We start from the raw sequence: 15841 nt of genomic DNA, 5'->3' as shown, positions 1-15841 counted from the left end.
CAAGGGATGCTATAAAAGTAAATAAAAAGTCTGAGTAAAAAAGAAGTAGAGCTCTGTAAAATCCTCGACGCGTTTCGCCAGTTCCGTGGCTTCATCAGGAGTAGTTTTCGCTGTTGATGCGAGGTCCTTTTAAATTGTAAATTGGTACCTAGCAATTGGCACTATGGATAAAGGGATATATAAAAAAAAAAAAACACCGTGCACTATACCTTATTAGCTACCTTCCTTCTCCGTTCCCTTCTCTCCACATAATGTCCGCTTCCGGATCACCAAATAAATGGTATGGGCGGCATCTATAGGCACCCACTACGTACACCAGATGATCACGGAACGGGGATTTTTTGTTCGGTAGATCCGATCGTTTGTATACGGAACCATTAATATATGCTTTTCACTTACCGACTGCTCCCGGATCCCACGAAACGTCAGAGGAGGAGAAGATAGATGGGAGGGCAGCGCGACGGACGTGATGATGACGAGGAACGCACTGACGTCAGACGCCGGCAAAAAAGATGGCGCCGCACACAATTTAAAAGGACCTCGCATCAACAGCGAAAACTACTCCTGATGAAGCCACGGAACTGGCGAAACGCGTCGAGGATTTTACAGAGCTCTACTTCTTTTTTACTCAGACTTTTTATTTACTTTTATAGCATCCCTTGGTGGATGTATGTGAATATTTTTATTATCTTGGCATGTCAGCCTTAAATAAATAGCTTTTATAATATACAAGAAAGTGGTTTTAGCCTGATTCTATTTTGGGACCTAGTCCCATGCACACAGAATATTGAAAAGCGCTACAAGAGGAGCAGAGGAAAAGGCATCTGACGTGTAAGGGTTAAAAAACCCCTTCAAAAGTGTAAGTGCATTTTTGTATTTGCGTGCTACAAACAGTGCATGATAATACACCATTGGGGTCCCTACCTGTCTCTCTGTTTTCTTACATATATCCACTGTATACACATCCGGAAGACAGGATGGTCTATTGAAGCCTGAATACAAGTGAACACTGTAAGTGCGTTATATAGACTTACAGCGACATCACTTGTGTTGAATATTACACAATTATATTTTCTCTTTTTTTATTCTCTCATTCTTTGCAACCGGTATACACGAGCGCCCCCTAGCGTTTTTTGTACAACATTGGTATACCCAGGAACTTCTGGGCTCCGGCTACCTAGCAGGACGCGGCCAGGACTGCCTGCTGACGTCGGGGGGGGGGGGGCGGTCCTGCTGACGGTGGGAAACACCCCTCATTTTAAAGTGAAGACCCCACTCCCGCGACCCGGAGGTTCCCGGTCTTGACCCGGAGAAGCAGTGCTTCGTATGATATTTTATTTTTTTTTGCAAATTATAGGGCAATAAGTAGCAAATCTTTTTTAATGCGATCGCTCTCTGGAGGGATTATATGTCCGCCCCGTGGAAAGATGCCAAATGTGGCCTTTTAGCCCTCAGACAGCCTGCCAGACCTATGCATGTTCTCAGAAGATGTTGCAGAACACAAATTACCAGCATTTGAAATTAACCCCTTCAGGAAGTGTTGTTTTAACCACGTTTTTGTGCTTTTGCTATGTCTTCGTTCAACTGTGATTGCCCACTAACTCATTTAATGCACGCACCCACGCTTTTCAGCACAAGAGAGGCGTTATAATAATTGAAATTATTTTATGTATAAAAACCATCATATATTCTGGTCGGCGCTGCACTGTCTCGACTCTCCTCTGCAGTCCGTCCTAAATGCCGCTGCTTGGCTTATCTTCCTTGCACGCCGCTCCTCTTCTGCTTCCCCGCTCTGTGAAACCCCCCACTGCATTTGCTCCGAAAAAACCCTCATCTTATAATCAATAAAATCGATTCAACTAATCGACCATGAAATTCATTGGCCACGATTTTCATTATCGATTTTATCGATTAGTTGTTGCAGCCCATCAAACCTGTAGGGAAAAGGATCTGCGTATGTCAAGTGGGACTGGTGAGCATGCGCTTGATGAGGCCCAACCATCAATACATCAATATGTGTTAAAGTTATTAAAAGTTAATAATAATAATATTGTCTTACTCTTAGTGGAGCAATAACTCATACTCAAACAGTAAGGATCAGTACTAGATTTTTCGTGCCTTTCTGGGAATGTGAGTGGAAGACTTTTTTGTTGTTGTAATTTCCACTTGTGAATTTAAATTATGTGACCAATAAAAACGACCAATTACTTTATCTTACCTTAATATTTATATATTTGTAAAGTCACCTGATTTCTTCTCGGTACGGTAATTTGACCCCCAAATATTTTTTTTTAAAATAGATCAACCCCATAAATATAGATTGTAAATAAAATTCCTGTGCTGATCACTAATTCATTTTTATATATAAACTAAATATCTGTCTCAATATAACCCCCTTTCCATGAAATACGAATCCTAAACATTAAAATATTCAGCATTAAATCTAATAATAAATGTAACGTTAAAAACACTTGACGACCAATAGGCCGAGATAAATGCGTTTCCGCCGAGCGGGTTTAAAAGAAGATGCGTCTGCGATCTGCTCCCGTCGGGGGTTGGGGATCGAGGTCTGCCGTGGATTTGAGTCTCTGTGGATTTTACAGAATATTATTATTATTTTTTTAAATGAAGTCTCGGTGCGAATGAATGATCTCAAAGCACGGAGCTAAATGAAGGATCTGCTAAATGCGCGTACGCCGCGCCGTATAAAAGCAGGGAGTTGGTCTTGGTCTTCTTGCACTGATACTCAAACCTCGGGCGGTGCGAGCCTGCGTGGGGCATTTACGCTTTGGGGTTTGTGACTCTGCCTTAGCTCGGGGTACACAATGGTGCCTCCTGTATCTCATTCACTTAGCGCATTGTGCTGCGTCTTATTCCTGCACGCAATTCCGTGTCGTTCCAAGCCCCCGAGCCCGGCGCCCGCCTGTCACCTGCACGCGGTAACGCCGTACGAGGAATACGAGTATCTTCGGGACGGGGACGTCGTCATCGGAGGAGTGTTCACTGTGCACAACTATCTGCACTCGTCCTTAAAATGGGATCGCTTTAATTTATTCTGCGACAGGTAAGTCCCGTCCTCCAGATACTAAACTCAAACAAAATGACAATAAAGAAAGGTTTTGTTGGGTGAAATGTACTCTTTTATTTATTAGCACCGAATATCTGAATTTCTCGCAATTTGCTATTCATCGCGCTTCTGACAAAGCTCTGATCGGAATTTTTGTTTTGTTAATTTTTTTTTATTTTTTTGTAAATTGATACATTTTGAAGATTTGTTTTGTGTAAAAGGAAAATAAATAAGTGAAATGTAATTTGGAAATGTATTCCGACGCTCCCTTAAAAAATAACGCTTTATGTGGGAATTCTAAGCGTATCCGCGTGCTTCTTTTTCACTGGATTTTCTGTTTTTTTTTGGGGGGGGGTATTTGCTGGTTGGAATTTTTTTTTTTTTTATTGAATATGCGAGCCGGTTTCACGGCAGTTTGGTAACGTCTATTATATAAGATACAAACTATCAGCTCGCTTTGGAAATTGGATTGATGTCAGGCCGCACTTACGATACACGCTTCCGAGAATTTATAGAAGATTCACAGGAGATTCCGGAAATAACCGCCCAGCAAAACCGCCTTTCTCTGCGCTACGGATCCTTTTTTTTTTTGATGAACTGGATTCCCTTTTGGCAAAAAAACCCCGAAATCAATAAAAAAAAAGTTCTAATTGAAATATTTTGAAATGAAGGTTGATCCAGGGATTAATATGACTGCTTAATCGATATCTTCCCACCTTTTCATAACCTATTAAACCTAATAACCATAAAACCCTACTCTGTATTTATTATATACATATTTATATATATAAAGGACGTTTCTGCACTTAATAAAATATAAAATTTATTGCCAATATAAAATATATATATATATAAAATTTTAGTTACTTGTATGAAATATTTTTTTCAGACATAAAAGGCAGTTTTTACATAGAGCAGATAGTACAATAAAACAATCAAAAAAAATACAAATAATAATAAAAAAAATGAAATATTTTTTTAAATGATTAGAAAGCTGTATATCAAAATTTCTGGCAGGTGAGGGGTTAAATCTACTACTCATCCGCAGACCTCAGGGTTACAGAGAACGAGCTTCATGGGAACGTTTTTGGTTTGATTTCTAAAATGCGATTTCTCCCTTTCCAGATGATTCTGTTCTGCGGTACCTGAGGGGTGTGAATAAAAATCTGATTTGTCTGCAGGTTAAGTGGCTGGAACTCCATGTCTGAGATTAAAATACTCCAACCTGCGGCCCTCCAGCTGCTGCAGGACTACATCTCCCATCCTCCTCAGCCAGCCCCTTAGCTGAAAGAGCATGATGGGAGATGTAGTCCTGCCGCAGCTGGAGGGCCGCAGGTTGGACGCCCCTGAAATAATCCATGTGCTCTTCGTCTCATTCAATAGTTTGGACTTCACAACAAATTCATTTGTCTACTTTTTTTCTCCCCACAGACCCAACAGCCACGATTACGTAAACCTGCTTATGTTTCTTTTTGCCATTGAGAGAATAAATGCCGATCCATACATTTTACCAAATATCACCCTGGGGTATCACGTTTTCGATTCCTGTTTAGATCGAAGGAAAGCTGTGAAGAGCGTGCTGGAGATTTTATCCGGGCCGAGGAGGACGACCCCCAATTATTCCTGCATGGAATATAACAAGGTGGCCGGATTCATTGGCGATCACCACTCGCTCACAACGGTGCCCATGGCCCAGATACTGGGGTTGTATGGATACGCACAGGTGAGACAAACGTATTCTGATGTGGAGCCATTAGCCGGTCTCCGGTGACACCTCCGGTCCTGGGAAGCCTCTACCTGTCACCTGGTGTCTTCCCCGGGGCTCTGGACCACCTTCTTGTCCAGTGTGTTTGGCCTTCTCCCCTCCCTGCCCGCTTCCTGTCCTACTCTCATCTCGTTTACGTTAGCCTAGGGCCTGCCTATGAGCGCCGCTACCGTCCGCCACGCCAGGCTCTTCCCACCATGCGCGTGGCTAACCCCGCTTAATGCTTAAACCAAGTATGGATACGTCAACGAGAATTCAATCTAGAAAACCACCGGAAGCATGTTTGGAAATGACATCTGTAACGATGACTAAAACCCATCCGAGTTTAACCCTTTGTGAGTCACGCGGTAGCCGAACTCGTCGATGTTAAAAGCCTTGGAAGCAGCCGGGAATGTATAGAGTTTCTTTTTGTACTGTAGGAGGTAGGGGCAGGGATCGAATGGTTAAAAAGGGCCAAAGACCAGTTGTGGCTTAGGAGAACACTAGGGCTTCGGAGCGGGCAGAACAGGTATTGGGCTGGGTATCGGGTACGTTTAAGATTCTGAGCGAAGGTGTATAATCTGGTTCTACTGAATACCTGAAATCCATACCATGTCCGCCACGCACCCAGATGTGGAAACGGCAGAGGCAGTGGCCAAAAACGTCATACATGTATGAAAGAGAACACGAGGAAGGCGTGATGTCACACGGTGGTGGATAAACAAAACTAAATGTCTTCAAGAAGTTTAATGGCTCCCCGGCAGAGGTGGTAGAGGGTAATACAGTGAGGGTATTTAACATGCATGGGATAGACATATGGATAGATAAGTGGAACAGCCTCCCAGCAGAAGTGGTAGAGGTATGTAAACATGCATGGGATAGACAAGACCAACTGAATCTAAGACGAGACCGGCGACCGATTAAGGTCTTTACAGCAGGAAAAGTAGCCGATTAGACAGGGGCCGTATGGGGCCGATCTGCGGACAAGTGCCAACATTTCTCTCACTCTATGAAACGAAAGAAATATAAAATATCTGTGTAATGACTTATGATGTCATAATAATGGAATGTGTACGTTCTGTGATACTTTACCCGGTTAGCCTTTCTTTTTCTGGCTTTTAGCGAAAATGTTGGCATCGGCTTTATAAATATGAAAGTAAGTCTGTCTTCTGCTTTCATTGTAGGCGTGAATCGGTCGGTTCTACGTACGTTTTGTTCAATAAGCGTTTCCCGATATATATTTCTTTATAATATTTTGCAGATCAGTTATGGAGCGACAGACTATTTACTGAGCGACAGGCGTCTCTTCCCGCACTTTTTCCGCATGTTGCAGAGCGACCGCGTGCACTACAAGGTGATAGCGCAGCTTTTGGCGCGTTTCGCATGGACCTGGGTGGGAATTCTGTCTTCAGATGATGACAGCGGAGAGACGGAGAGCCTGGCTCTGAGAAGATATTTCGCCGACGCTGGCATTTGTGTCGCGTTTAGTATAAAAATTCATTTATCTTATCGAGTTTTCTCAAACCTTTGTAAAATCGCAGAGATCGTGCGGAAATCCTCGGCTCAAACGATTGTCCTCTGCGGTTCTTACAGCGTCGTTATTGGCAAGATTTTAGAAACGCAGAACGAGGTCTTCGGTAATAAGACGATTATTCTTCCTCCTTCTTGGGCCTCCAACGTTATTCTGCTGGAAGGCCTCGCCGGCGCGCTGAACGGGAGTCTCGCCATAAAGCCTGGTCTTCTGTCTTTACCGGAATTAGGGGATTTTTTTGATGAGATCGCTCCTCCGAATTACCCAAATGACAAAATTCTTGAGAATTTATGGATAAACGCTGACTGTGCCTCCCCGAATCCCGAAAAGAATGCGTTCTACGAGTCGCTCTACAACGTCTCGTTAGCCAATTGCTCTAATAAGAGATTTTTTGCAAGAAAACATTTGGTGACTGGTATCTCTGCTCGGGTGTTTTATTCGACGCTCGCCATGGCTCAGGCCTTAAGCGATATGTACTCCTCCCTTCAATGTAAATATTCAGGAAGTGACATCAAAAACTACAGCTGCAGGAATCAGGTAAACGTCATTAAATTATTATTGAGTGTTTCATTCTGTGTACCAAAAAAATACACAATGGGGAAAAAACAAACAGGTGAGGAATACACACAATCTACATGCAAACCCTAATGCCGCTGAAACCCAAGATTTACCCTTACCCCATACTCAAGGGGACCAACTTGGGGGCTATTCCTTTACCCCAAACGGCATTTACAATCATGGCGGTGTTATAAGGTTAACCATATGTGGGTTTTTTTGCGCAGAATCACCCGGTTCCCACAAGTCGCGGATTAGGTCGGCCAAAGAGGAGGGGGGGTGGTTTCACCGGGCCCTTTGGCCAATTGTTTGTATTTCGTTTTAATGGCACTATTATCAGTGCATTATGGTTAGAGGTCCTCTTATCTTAGGGACCTCTTGAACATGTTATTAATGCCAGTGATGTCACAATGACATCACTTAGCTCACTTTATTGTTTTTTATTACTATTTACTGTATTATTTTAGTGACTATTCTTTATTGCTAAAAAAAAAAATCAGTAACTGTTGACAGAGGGGAGCCCAGGCTGCAAGAAGGTCAGGACGTACCGGTATGTCCATAAGGGTTTCTTGAAGTGCGTTTTATGGACGTTCCGGTACGTCCACAGGGGACAGAAGGGGTTCAAAAAATTAATTTCTCCGCAAAGCACAGGTTTGGCTGGCAGCGTAAATGTGTTAATCAACTAAACTCCACTCAGGAAAAGGGGAAGAAATGTCTGCTGCAGTCCCTGTAATCACTACAGTAATCACTACAGCTTCTCCAATCCACTCCACAACAGCACATTTTCTGCACCAAAATACACTACTCATTAACACGCAGTATTGTACATGAGTAACGAGCATTAATGCTAACCTGTCACTGGCTCACACTCCAACTCCCATCAGTCTGGTGTCTGCACACTTAAATATCTAATGCTTGTCCCTCCCCTGTAAATGCTGATTGGCCAGAATAAAAAAAGGTAAGGAAAAACTCCCACAGGTTGTTGGACCCCTAAATCACAGCCATAACCGTCAATGAGACCACCCTATTTGTTTTGCTACTTCTACCTATCAGTCATTGATATGTAGCCACCCACATACAGCCCCTCCCACTTTACCTCATCAACAAGCACAAAATGTAATCATTTTAACCCCCCTCAGGTTTTATATGTTAACCCTGGTATTATATTTTAACCTCCACGGTATAATGTTAACCCCCGGTATTATATGTTTTAACCCCTGGTATTACATTTTAATCCCCGGTATTATATTTTAACCCGTGGTATTATATTTGACCCCTGGTATTATATGTTAGTGCTGGTATTACATTTTAACCCCCGATATTACATTTTAACCCCGCCGGTGTTATATGTTAACCCCTGATATTTTAGTTTAACCCGCTGTATTATATGTTAAGCCTGGTATTATATTTTAACCTCAGTATTATATTTTAACCCCCGGTGTTATATGTTAACCCCCAATATTTTATTTTAACCCACGGTATAATATGTTAACCTGAAATATTTTATTTTAACCCACGGTATAATATGTTAACCCGCAATATTTTATTTTAACCCACGGTATAATATGTTAACCCGCAATATTTTATTTCAACCCACGGTATAATATGTTAACCCGCAATATTTTATTTTAACCCACGGTATAATATGTTAACCCGCAATATTTTATTTTAACCCACGGTATAATATGTTAACCCGCAATATTTTATTTTAACCCACGGTATAATATGTTAACCCGCAATATTTTATTTTAACCCACGGTATAATATGTTAACCCGCAATATTTTATTTTAACCCACGGTATAATATGTTAACCCGCAATATTTTATTTTAACCCACGGTATAATATGTTAACCCGCAATATTTTATTTTAACCCACGGTATAATATGTTAACCCGCAATATTTTATTTCAACCCACGGTATAATATGTTAACCCGCAATATTTTATTTCAACCCACGGTATAATATGTTAACCCGCAATATTTTATTTTAACCCACGGTATAATATGTTAACCCGCAATATTTTATTTTAACCCACGGTATAATATGTTAACCCGCAATATTTTATTTTAACCCACGGTATAATATGTTAACCCGCAATATTTTATTTTAACCCACGGTATAATATGTTAACCCGCAATATTTTATTTTAACCCACGGTATAATATGTTAACCCGCAATATTTTATTTTAACCCACGGTATAATATGTTAACCCGCAATATTTTATTTTAACCCACGGTATAATATGTTAACCCGCAATATTTTATTTCAACCCACGGTATAATATGTTAACCCGCAGTATTTTATTTCAACCCACGGTATAAAATGTTAACCCACGGTATTATATTTGCAGCTGCATCGTTACATAAAAAATATTAGAATGATATCCTCTGAAGAGGATAAATATTTCTTTGATGAATACGGAGAATTCGCCTTCCGGTATTCCATTATCAACTGGATCCGATTACCAAATATGTCCATATTTATGAACGACGTGGGTAATTTCACCGAGTGGGCTCCGCGGGGTCAGCAGCTGGTCATCGACTCGCAAGCAATAATTTGGAAAACCAAAAACAACCAGGTGAGATAAAACTGATAAAGAGAATATAATGGAAATCTTACAAATTGGATAAACTCTGTCATTTTAATTCTAGGACATTTGAACTCATGTCTTTCAGCGTTGGGCTGTGGTCATGAGATATGTTACCACGTGATATAAACATCAGTTATTTCGCTTGGTTGCGATTAATGATACATACATAATAACGAGTAAATTAGTGCAGCAATAAGGAAGAGCATATGACATTTTACGTGACAACAGGAAAGATGTGACAGAGAGCTGCTGCATCTATATCAGTGTAAGCCTAGGAAACCAAACCCATACTTCCCAGCTGGTTTGGTGGGTAACGTCTGCATTAATGTTATGATTTGCAATGGCAGGTTTGTGTAAAATGCCAAAAACATTCATCACGTTCTGTACAATCACCATAAAAATGCCCTCTAAGGAAAAACATACTTAAACCTTTGCGGCCCAATAAATTTTCACCAAGCAGGTCCAATTTAATTTTCGGAAAAAACATACGTTTCATTTTTATACAAAACAGTATTTTATAGAAAACTTTCTTATAACTACAAAGTCATTAATAAATGCTATTCCAAAACCATTTATTATGTTATCCTCAGTATTTTTTTGTTTAAAACTTTTCTTTATAATCATTTTATAATCCACTAAAATCACATTCAGAATCACTCTGTAATAATAATATGGCTATTTCTTCTGTATAATAGCGACATCTAGTGGTCACTAGGAAATCCGACATTGGATCACAAGCTGTAAAATAATTTTTTCTATAATAGCGACACCTAGCGGCCAACAAGTAAATCTGACATTGGATCACAAGCGGTGAAATATTTTTTTCTATAATAGCGACACCTAGCGGCCAACTAGTAAATCTGACATTGGATCACAAGTGGTGAAATATTTTGTCTGATATATCCCGACCTAGAACCGCAAAGGTTCAAGTATTGGTGACCCAATTGCCATCTGCTTCGGAACTGGAGACTGGAAAAAGATTTTAAATGGAACATTTCTCAAACGATTGCAATCACTATATGTTTTATGTTGTAGGTCCCAAGGTCTCAGTGTTCAAAGAACTGTTCGCCTGGATACCGAAAAGTTTCAAATCCAGGAGTGCAGAGCTGCTGCTATCACTGCATCCGCTGCCCGGAGGGGGAAATATCCGTTATATCCGGTATAACCATAACCACATTCTTATCTCCCAATGTATCCAATTGCAAAAAAGGGTCACTTTTACCTTCTTGTTGAAGTTGTTGCCGTTTTCATTAATGTCATAGTTACTTAGAAAAAGAATCAATTAGGAGAAGAATCAAAGGATGCTTAGCCAAAGACATCAAAGTAGGTTGTGGTAAAAGAGGCAAATTCATATGTGGGGATGCAGGAAAGTGTTTTCGGGCATATATGGCTGGAGCTTCTGTTTCTGTTAGGACTTTGTTTGACTTTGAAGACTACTCATTGATTTAGTACATCTGTAGCACTTAATAAATAGCAATTTCATATATACGGTATATATGTTTGTGATATGGCTGAGATGCCCAGTGGGTCTGAATAGGTGTAAAACAAATGTGCAAAACGCCCAGTGGGCCTGGATAGGTGCCTAGACTCCGAAAATGCCACCTTAGGTAGGTAGGTAGGAAAGGACCAATGCTGAGTGTAGGAGCAGAGTAGGATTTGTAGGTAAGGGTGAGAACAACTGTAGAATAAAGCAGGGGCTAAAAGGGGTTAATAGAGGGCAAAGTATATCAGTAGAGAGAGAAAATGCCCACCCCCTCTTTCCCAGCGCATTAACGGGTTAAGCTGGTGAGTGTCTCTGAGAAAACACCCCCCCTCTCACCCACCTTGCAAAGCAAGTGAAGGAGCAGACCAAACGGACTCTCAACACCCCCCCCCGCCCCTGAAGTAAACGAGTAACTCGACCAAACAAAATTTTGTCCTCAAGGAAAAATGGGCAGTGTAAAGATCTGAGGGAGGGATAGTCTGCCCTGTGTGGTCAAATCCAACAGTCAAGCTCCTGTAGCACAATTTGCTGAAAAAGTTACAGGTGGTTCTGATAAAAAGGTGTCAGACAGTGCATCGCAGTTTGTTGCGTATGGGGGTGCGTAGCCACAGACCATTTAGGATGCTCTTGCTCACCCCTGTCCTCTGCTGAAAGCTCTTACAATGGGCACGTGAGCAAAAGAACTGGACCACTGAGCGATGGAAGGAGGTGGCCTAGTCAGATATATCACGTTTTGTTTTACATCACGTGGATGACCGGGTGCATGGAGAACATGTGGCACCAGGATGTATTATGGGAAGAAGGCAAGCCGGCGGAGGCAGTGTGATGCTGTGAGCAATGTCCCCCCGGGAAACCTTGGGTCCCGCCATTCATGTTACTGTGACACGTACCCCCTACCTGTCATGATCCTACCCAGGCTGTGGAGCTGCATATCTCTCTTGTTTCAGTTTCCCTGTTTTGCTTCGATCCATTCCTGGATTTCCTTTTGCTCTGTTCTGATTTTCCATTCCTTGCTTCTGCTTCAGCTCTGTTTCCTTTATAAGGTGCGCCCCACCTGTGTGTTCTGTTTGTCTCAGTCTGCAGTCTAAGGTATGTCTCAGTGCTATGTGTTTGGTTTACCTGTGTGGTTTGTTTTGTATCTTTGTCAGCAGGGATTAGCGTTAGGACCCACCGTCATTGGAGTACTTTGGCGTAGCGGTGGGCTAAGCATACTATGGCCATAAAACGGAATCTCCAATAGTTATCAAGTAGTCCTAGGCTAGTTCCTGTATTCATGTTTGTCTGTCTCTTATGTTTCGTGTCTGGTCTCCCTGTCCCTTGCTTGTTATGTTTCAGCCATATTCTCTGCTTAGCTGCCTCACTCCCAGCCTGCAGCATCCCGCACATGAGTCTTGTGCTATGTCTCATGCCTGTTCCAGGGTGCCTGCAGTATTTACCTTCATTCTGGTCTATATCCGCTGCAATAAAAAGGCGCTGGTTTCTGGCTGCACAACCCTAGATGTTCAACACCTGGGTGAGTGCCGTTTGTTCAGCACTAGGCCCTGTCCTGAGACTCCGCTACTGCATACTGAACTCCTGAACTCCATCTTCGGGCGCGCTGGTTCATTACAGTCGTCCGTATGGACCCAGTTCCCTGACATATGGCCGCAGGTAAATGGCCAGGGGTTCGCGGAGTGGAGTCTGCAGCATTCCAGCCCGGCCAGAGGGCTACCTATCATGCACCCCTCCAAAGGGGCTACCTGTCGTGTGCACCCCTCCAAAGGGGCTACCTGTCGTGTGCACCCCTTCAAAGGGGCTATCTGTTGTGTGCACCCCTTCAAAGGGGTTTCCTGAGTGGACTCCCAAGATGAGTGCCCTGCATCGCGACTCCCAGGATGAGTGCCCACTAGCGGACTACCCTGGTTGAGTGCCCTGCAAGTGGGCAACCTGCCGTGTGCCCTGCAAGTGGGTTACCTGTCTGCCCTGCAAGTGGGTTACCTGTCGTCTGCCCCATCAAGCGGGCTTTCCTGTCGTGTGCACCCCTCCAAAGGGGTTTCCTGAGTTGCGGCCAGCGCCCCACTAGTGGACTCCCAAGTTGAGTGCCCTGCATCGCGACTCCCAGGATCAGTGCCCACTAGCGGACTACCCTGGTTGAGTGCCCTGCAAGTGGGCAACCTGCCGTGTGCCCTGCAAGTGGGTTACCTGTCGCCTGCCCTGAACTTCATCTTCGGGCGCGCTGGGTCGTTACAGTCGTCCGTATGGACCCAGTTCCCTGATACTACCAAAGCATTGTTGCAGACCATGTACAGCATTTCATGGACACGGTAATCCCTGATGACATTGGCCTCTTTCATCAGGATAATGCACCCGGCCACAAAGCAAAAATGCTTCCGGAATGGTTTGAGGAACACAACAATGAGTTCAAGGTGTTGATTAGACCTCCAAATTCCCCAGATCTCAATCCTGTGGGATTTGCTGGACAAACAAGTCCGATCCATGGAGGCCGCACCTCGCAATTAATAAGACAAAGGATCTGCTGCTAACATCTTGGTGCCGGATACCACAGCCATCAGAGGTCTAGGGGAGTCCGTGCCTCGACAGGTCAGGGCTGTTTTGTTGGCAAAAGGGGACATAATATTAGGCAGGTGGTCATAATGTAATAGCTGATCAATGTGTGTGTGTGTATATATATATATAAAAAAATCTATTTATAAAAAATCAAATAAATAACAATAAATGTAAAGTGCGACTTATAACACACCTCGTGAAAAAAACACTCTAAATTTCAACTCAAATAATAATAAACAATCTTAGGGTAAATCTGTATATATACTTGCATATAATGAGGTTTAGACCTCTCTTTTAGCCCTGTAAATTGAGACACAGAGAGATCATAGTGTAACCCATAAATGCAGTAATGATTTTAATGGGGTATAGAGTAAAGTCACATGAGATAGAGCCGTGAACAGGCTCTGTAGAAACAGCTCCGGGTGCCCGTTTGGGGTGTAAATGAAAGGATGCCTTCCTTCTGAACCCACTCCAGGCAGTAAAGGATCCACACAGTTCTTTTCCTTCTGGATTTTTTTATTGAAATAAGGAGAACCAGGTATAAAAACCTATATTTCCCCAAATATAAAAAGTATTGACTTTGTCTTTTTCGAGTGTATCACTCTAAGGTTGTGTATTGGGGCACGTGCGCTTACACCTTTACGTTTATTGTTATTTGTATAAAGATATATTTGTATGTATATTTTGAAAGCTACAAATGTATAACCTTACATTTTCTTTGTTGAACCTAATCTTTAGACGTGCTTTTTACATGTGAAATATTTTTCAGATAGTGAAAATTGTCTAAGATGTCCAAACAATGAATGGCCCAATGGAAAGAAGGACCAATGTATTACAAAACATGAAGATTTCTTATCGTATACTAATGATGCAATTGCTGCTGTTCTGTCATCTGCCTCAATTCTGTTTTGTCTCGTAACTATTGTGATATTAATAATCTTCATAGTCTTCAGAGACACCCCTATTGTGAAGGCCAATAACAAGAATATCAGCTTCGTCCTTTTGGTCTCCCTCATGCTGAGCTTCCTCTCTGTGTTTTTCTATCTTGGGCGCCCCGTGGATCTAACTTGCAGGCTACGTCATACTTTATTCAGTGTCCTCTTTTCAATTGCAATTTCTTCACTTTTGGGCAAAACTGTCATGATATACATTGTGTTTCAAGCTGCAAAACCTTGCGGTTCGTTGGCAAATTGGGTCAGTGTGAAAGTGTCAAATTCCGTAGTTATCTTGTGTTCGCTCATCCAAGTTATAATTAACATTTGCTGGTTCTCAATTTCTCCTCCTTTCCAGGAGCTGGACATGCACTCTTATCCCGGAAAGATCATCGTTCAGTGTAACGAGGGCTCGGTTATCGCCTTCTACAGTGTCCTGGGTTATATGGGGCTTCTGGCAGCTCTTAGTTTTATTATAGCTTTTTTAGCCAGGACATTACCGGACAGTTTTAATGAGGCCAAGTACATCACCTTCAGCATGCTGGTGTTCTGCAGCGTTTGGATTGCGATGATCCCGGCCTATCTGAGCACCAAAGGGAAGAACATGGTGGCCGTAGAGATTTTTGCCATACTGGCTTCATGCGCTGGACTTGTAGGATGTATATTTATTCCAAAATGTCACATAATTCTCTTCAGACCCAAAATGAACACAAAGGCAGATTTTAGGAAATTCAGAAAGTCTCTAATTAAATAAACCATACACAGAGGCATTCACTGCCCTACGTATTGGCTGGTGTAATGTAAAGTAGTTCATAGTTTTATGTACTACCTCCAGTGTAGCAACTAGGAGGGGTGTAAATTTGGAAGCTGATTATACTCTGTGTTTTGATCACGTACAGGCCATTTTTCTAATAGTTAAAACTAATTTACTGAATTGGATGAAATTTGTGGGTCCACATTTACTCACACTTGCATTCTTGTTTACTCTCTGTGACGGGAACAACCTGTACCCCGACTGGGTACACCCGCCAAACGACTCTTTCTTCGCCCATGGCCACCGGGAACCCCGAAACTTCAACTGTCAGGTAGGACTAGCATCGAAGACAGCAGGAACCTCGGCGGCGCGGAGTAATACAGAGCTTCACCGTCCTGACCGAGTCAGCACCGAAGGCTTACCCCAAAAAAGGTGCATCCCAGCATGTGTCAATAAAAGTGCCATGTGCTTAACCTCACACAAAACCCAAATTGCACAGCAACCAGTCCTGGACAAAGGACTGGGGACCTAGAACACCCTCAGGGCTTCATGCATTCCCAGCCCTAAGGCCATAGGACCAAGCTTTCCCTCTCTCACAGGTACTCACTTGATTTTAGCCAAAAGGCAGAGAAGCG

The 15841-nt window shown here is 42.5% G+C and overlaps 1 protein-coding gene across 1 annotated transcript; it reads left to right on the top strand.

Moving 5' to 3' along the window:
- The first annotated feature begins 11736 nt into the window (after nucleotides 1–11736).
- Nucleotides 11737–15535, top strand: LOC128467556 (vomeronasal type-2 receptor 26-like). The gene is made up of 3 exons (XM_053449221.1): nucleotides 11737–11795; nucleotides 12392–12486; nucleotides 14290–15535. The coding sequence occupies exons 1-3, from the start codon at nucleotides 11737–11739 to the stop codon at nucleotides 15204–15206; spliced, it is 1071 nt and encodes a 356-aa protein (XP_053305196.1). The 3' UTR covers nucleotides 15207–15535.
- Nucleotides 15536–15841: the final 306 nt, after the last annotated feature.

This window comes from Spea bombifrons, chromosome 1 (genome assembly GCF_027358695.1).
Source record: "Spea bombifrons isolate aSpeBom1 chromosome 1, aSpeBom1.2.pri, whole genome shotgun sequence".
NCBI lineage: Eukaryota > Metazoa > Chordata > Amphibia > Anura > Pelobatidae > Spea > Spea bombifrons.
Note: the sequence above shows the minus strand (reverse complement) of the source record. Positions and strands in the feature narration are given on the sequence as shown.

Bases quoted from the DNA above. Each gene is read 5' to 3' on its own strand.
- LOC128467556 (XM_053449221.1), top strand. From the start codon at position 11,737: ATGGAGAACATGTGGCACCAGGATGTATTATGGGAAGAAGGCAAGCCG. The intron at 11,796-12,391 runs GTGATGCTGTGA...TGCCTGTTCCAG, and splicing joins GGCAAGCCGGCGGAGGCAGT to GGTGCCTGCAGTATTTACCT. The intron at 12,487-14,289 runs GTGAGTGCCGTT...AATATTTTTCAG, and splicing joins CCTAGATGTTCAACACCTGG to ATAGTGAAAATTGTCTAAGA.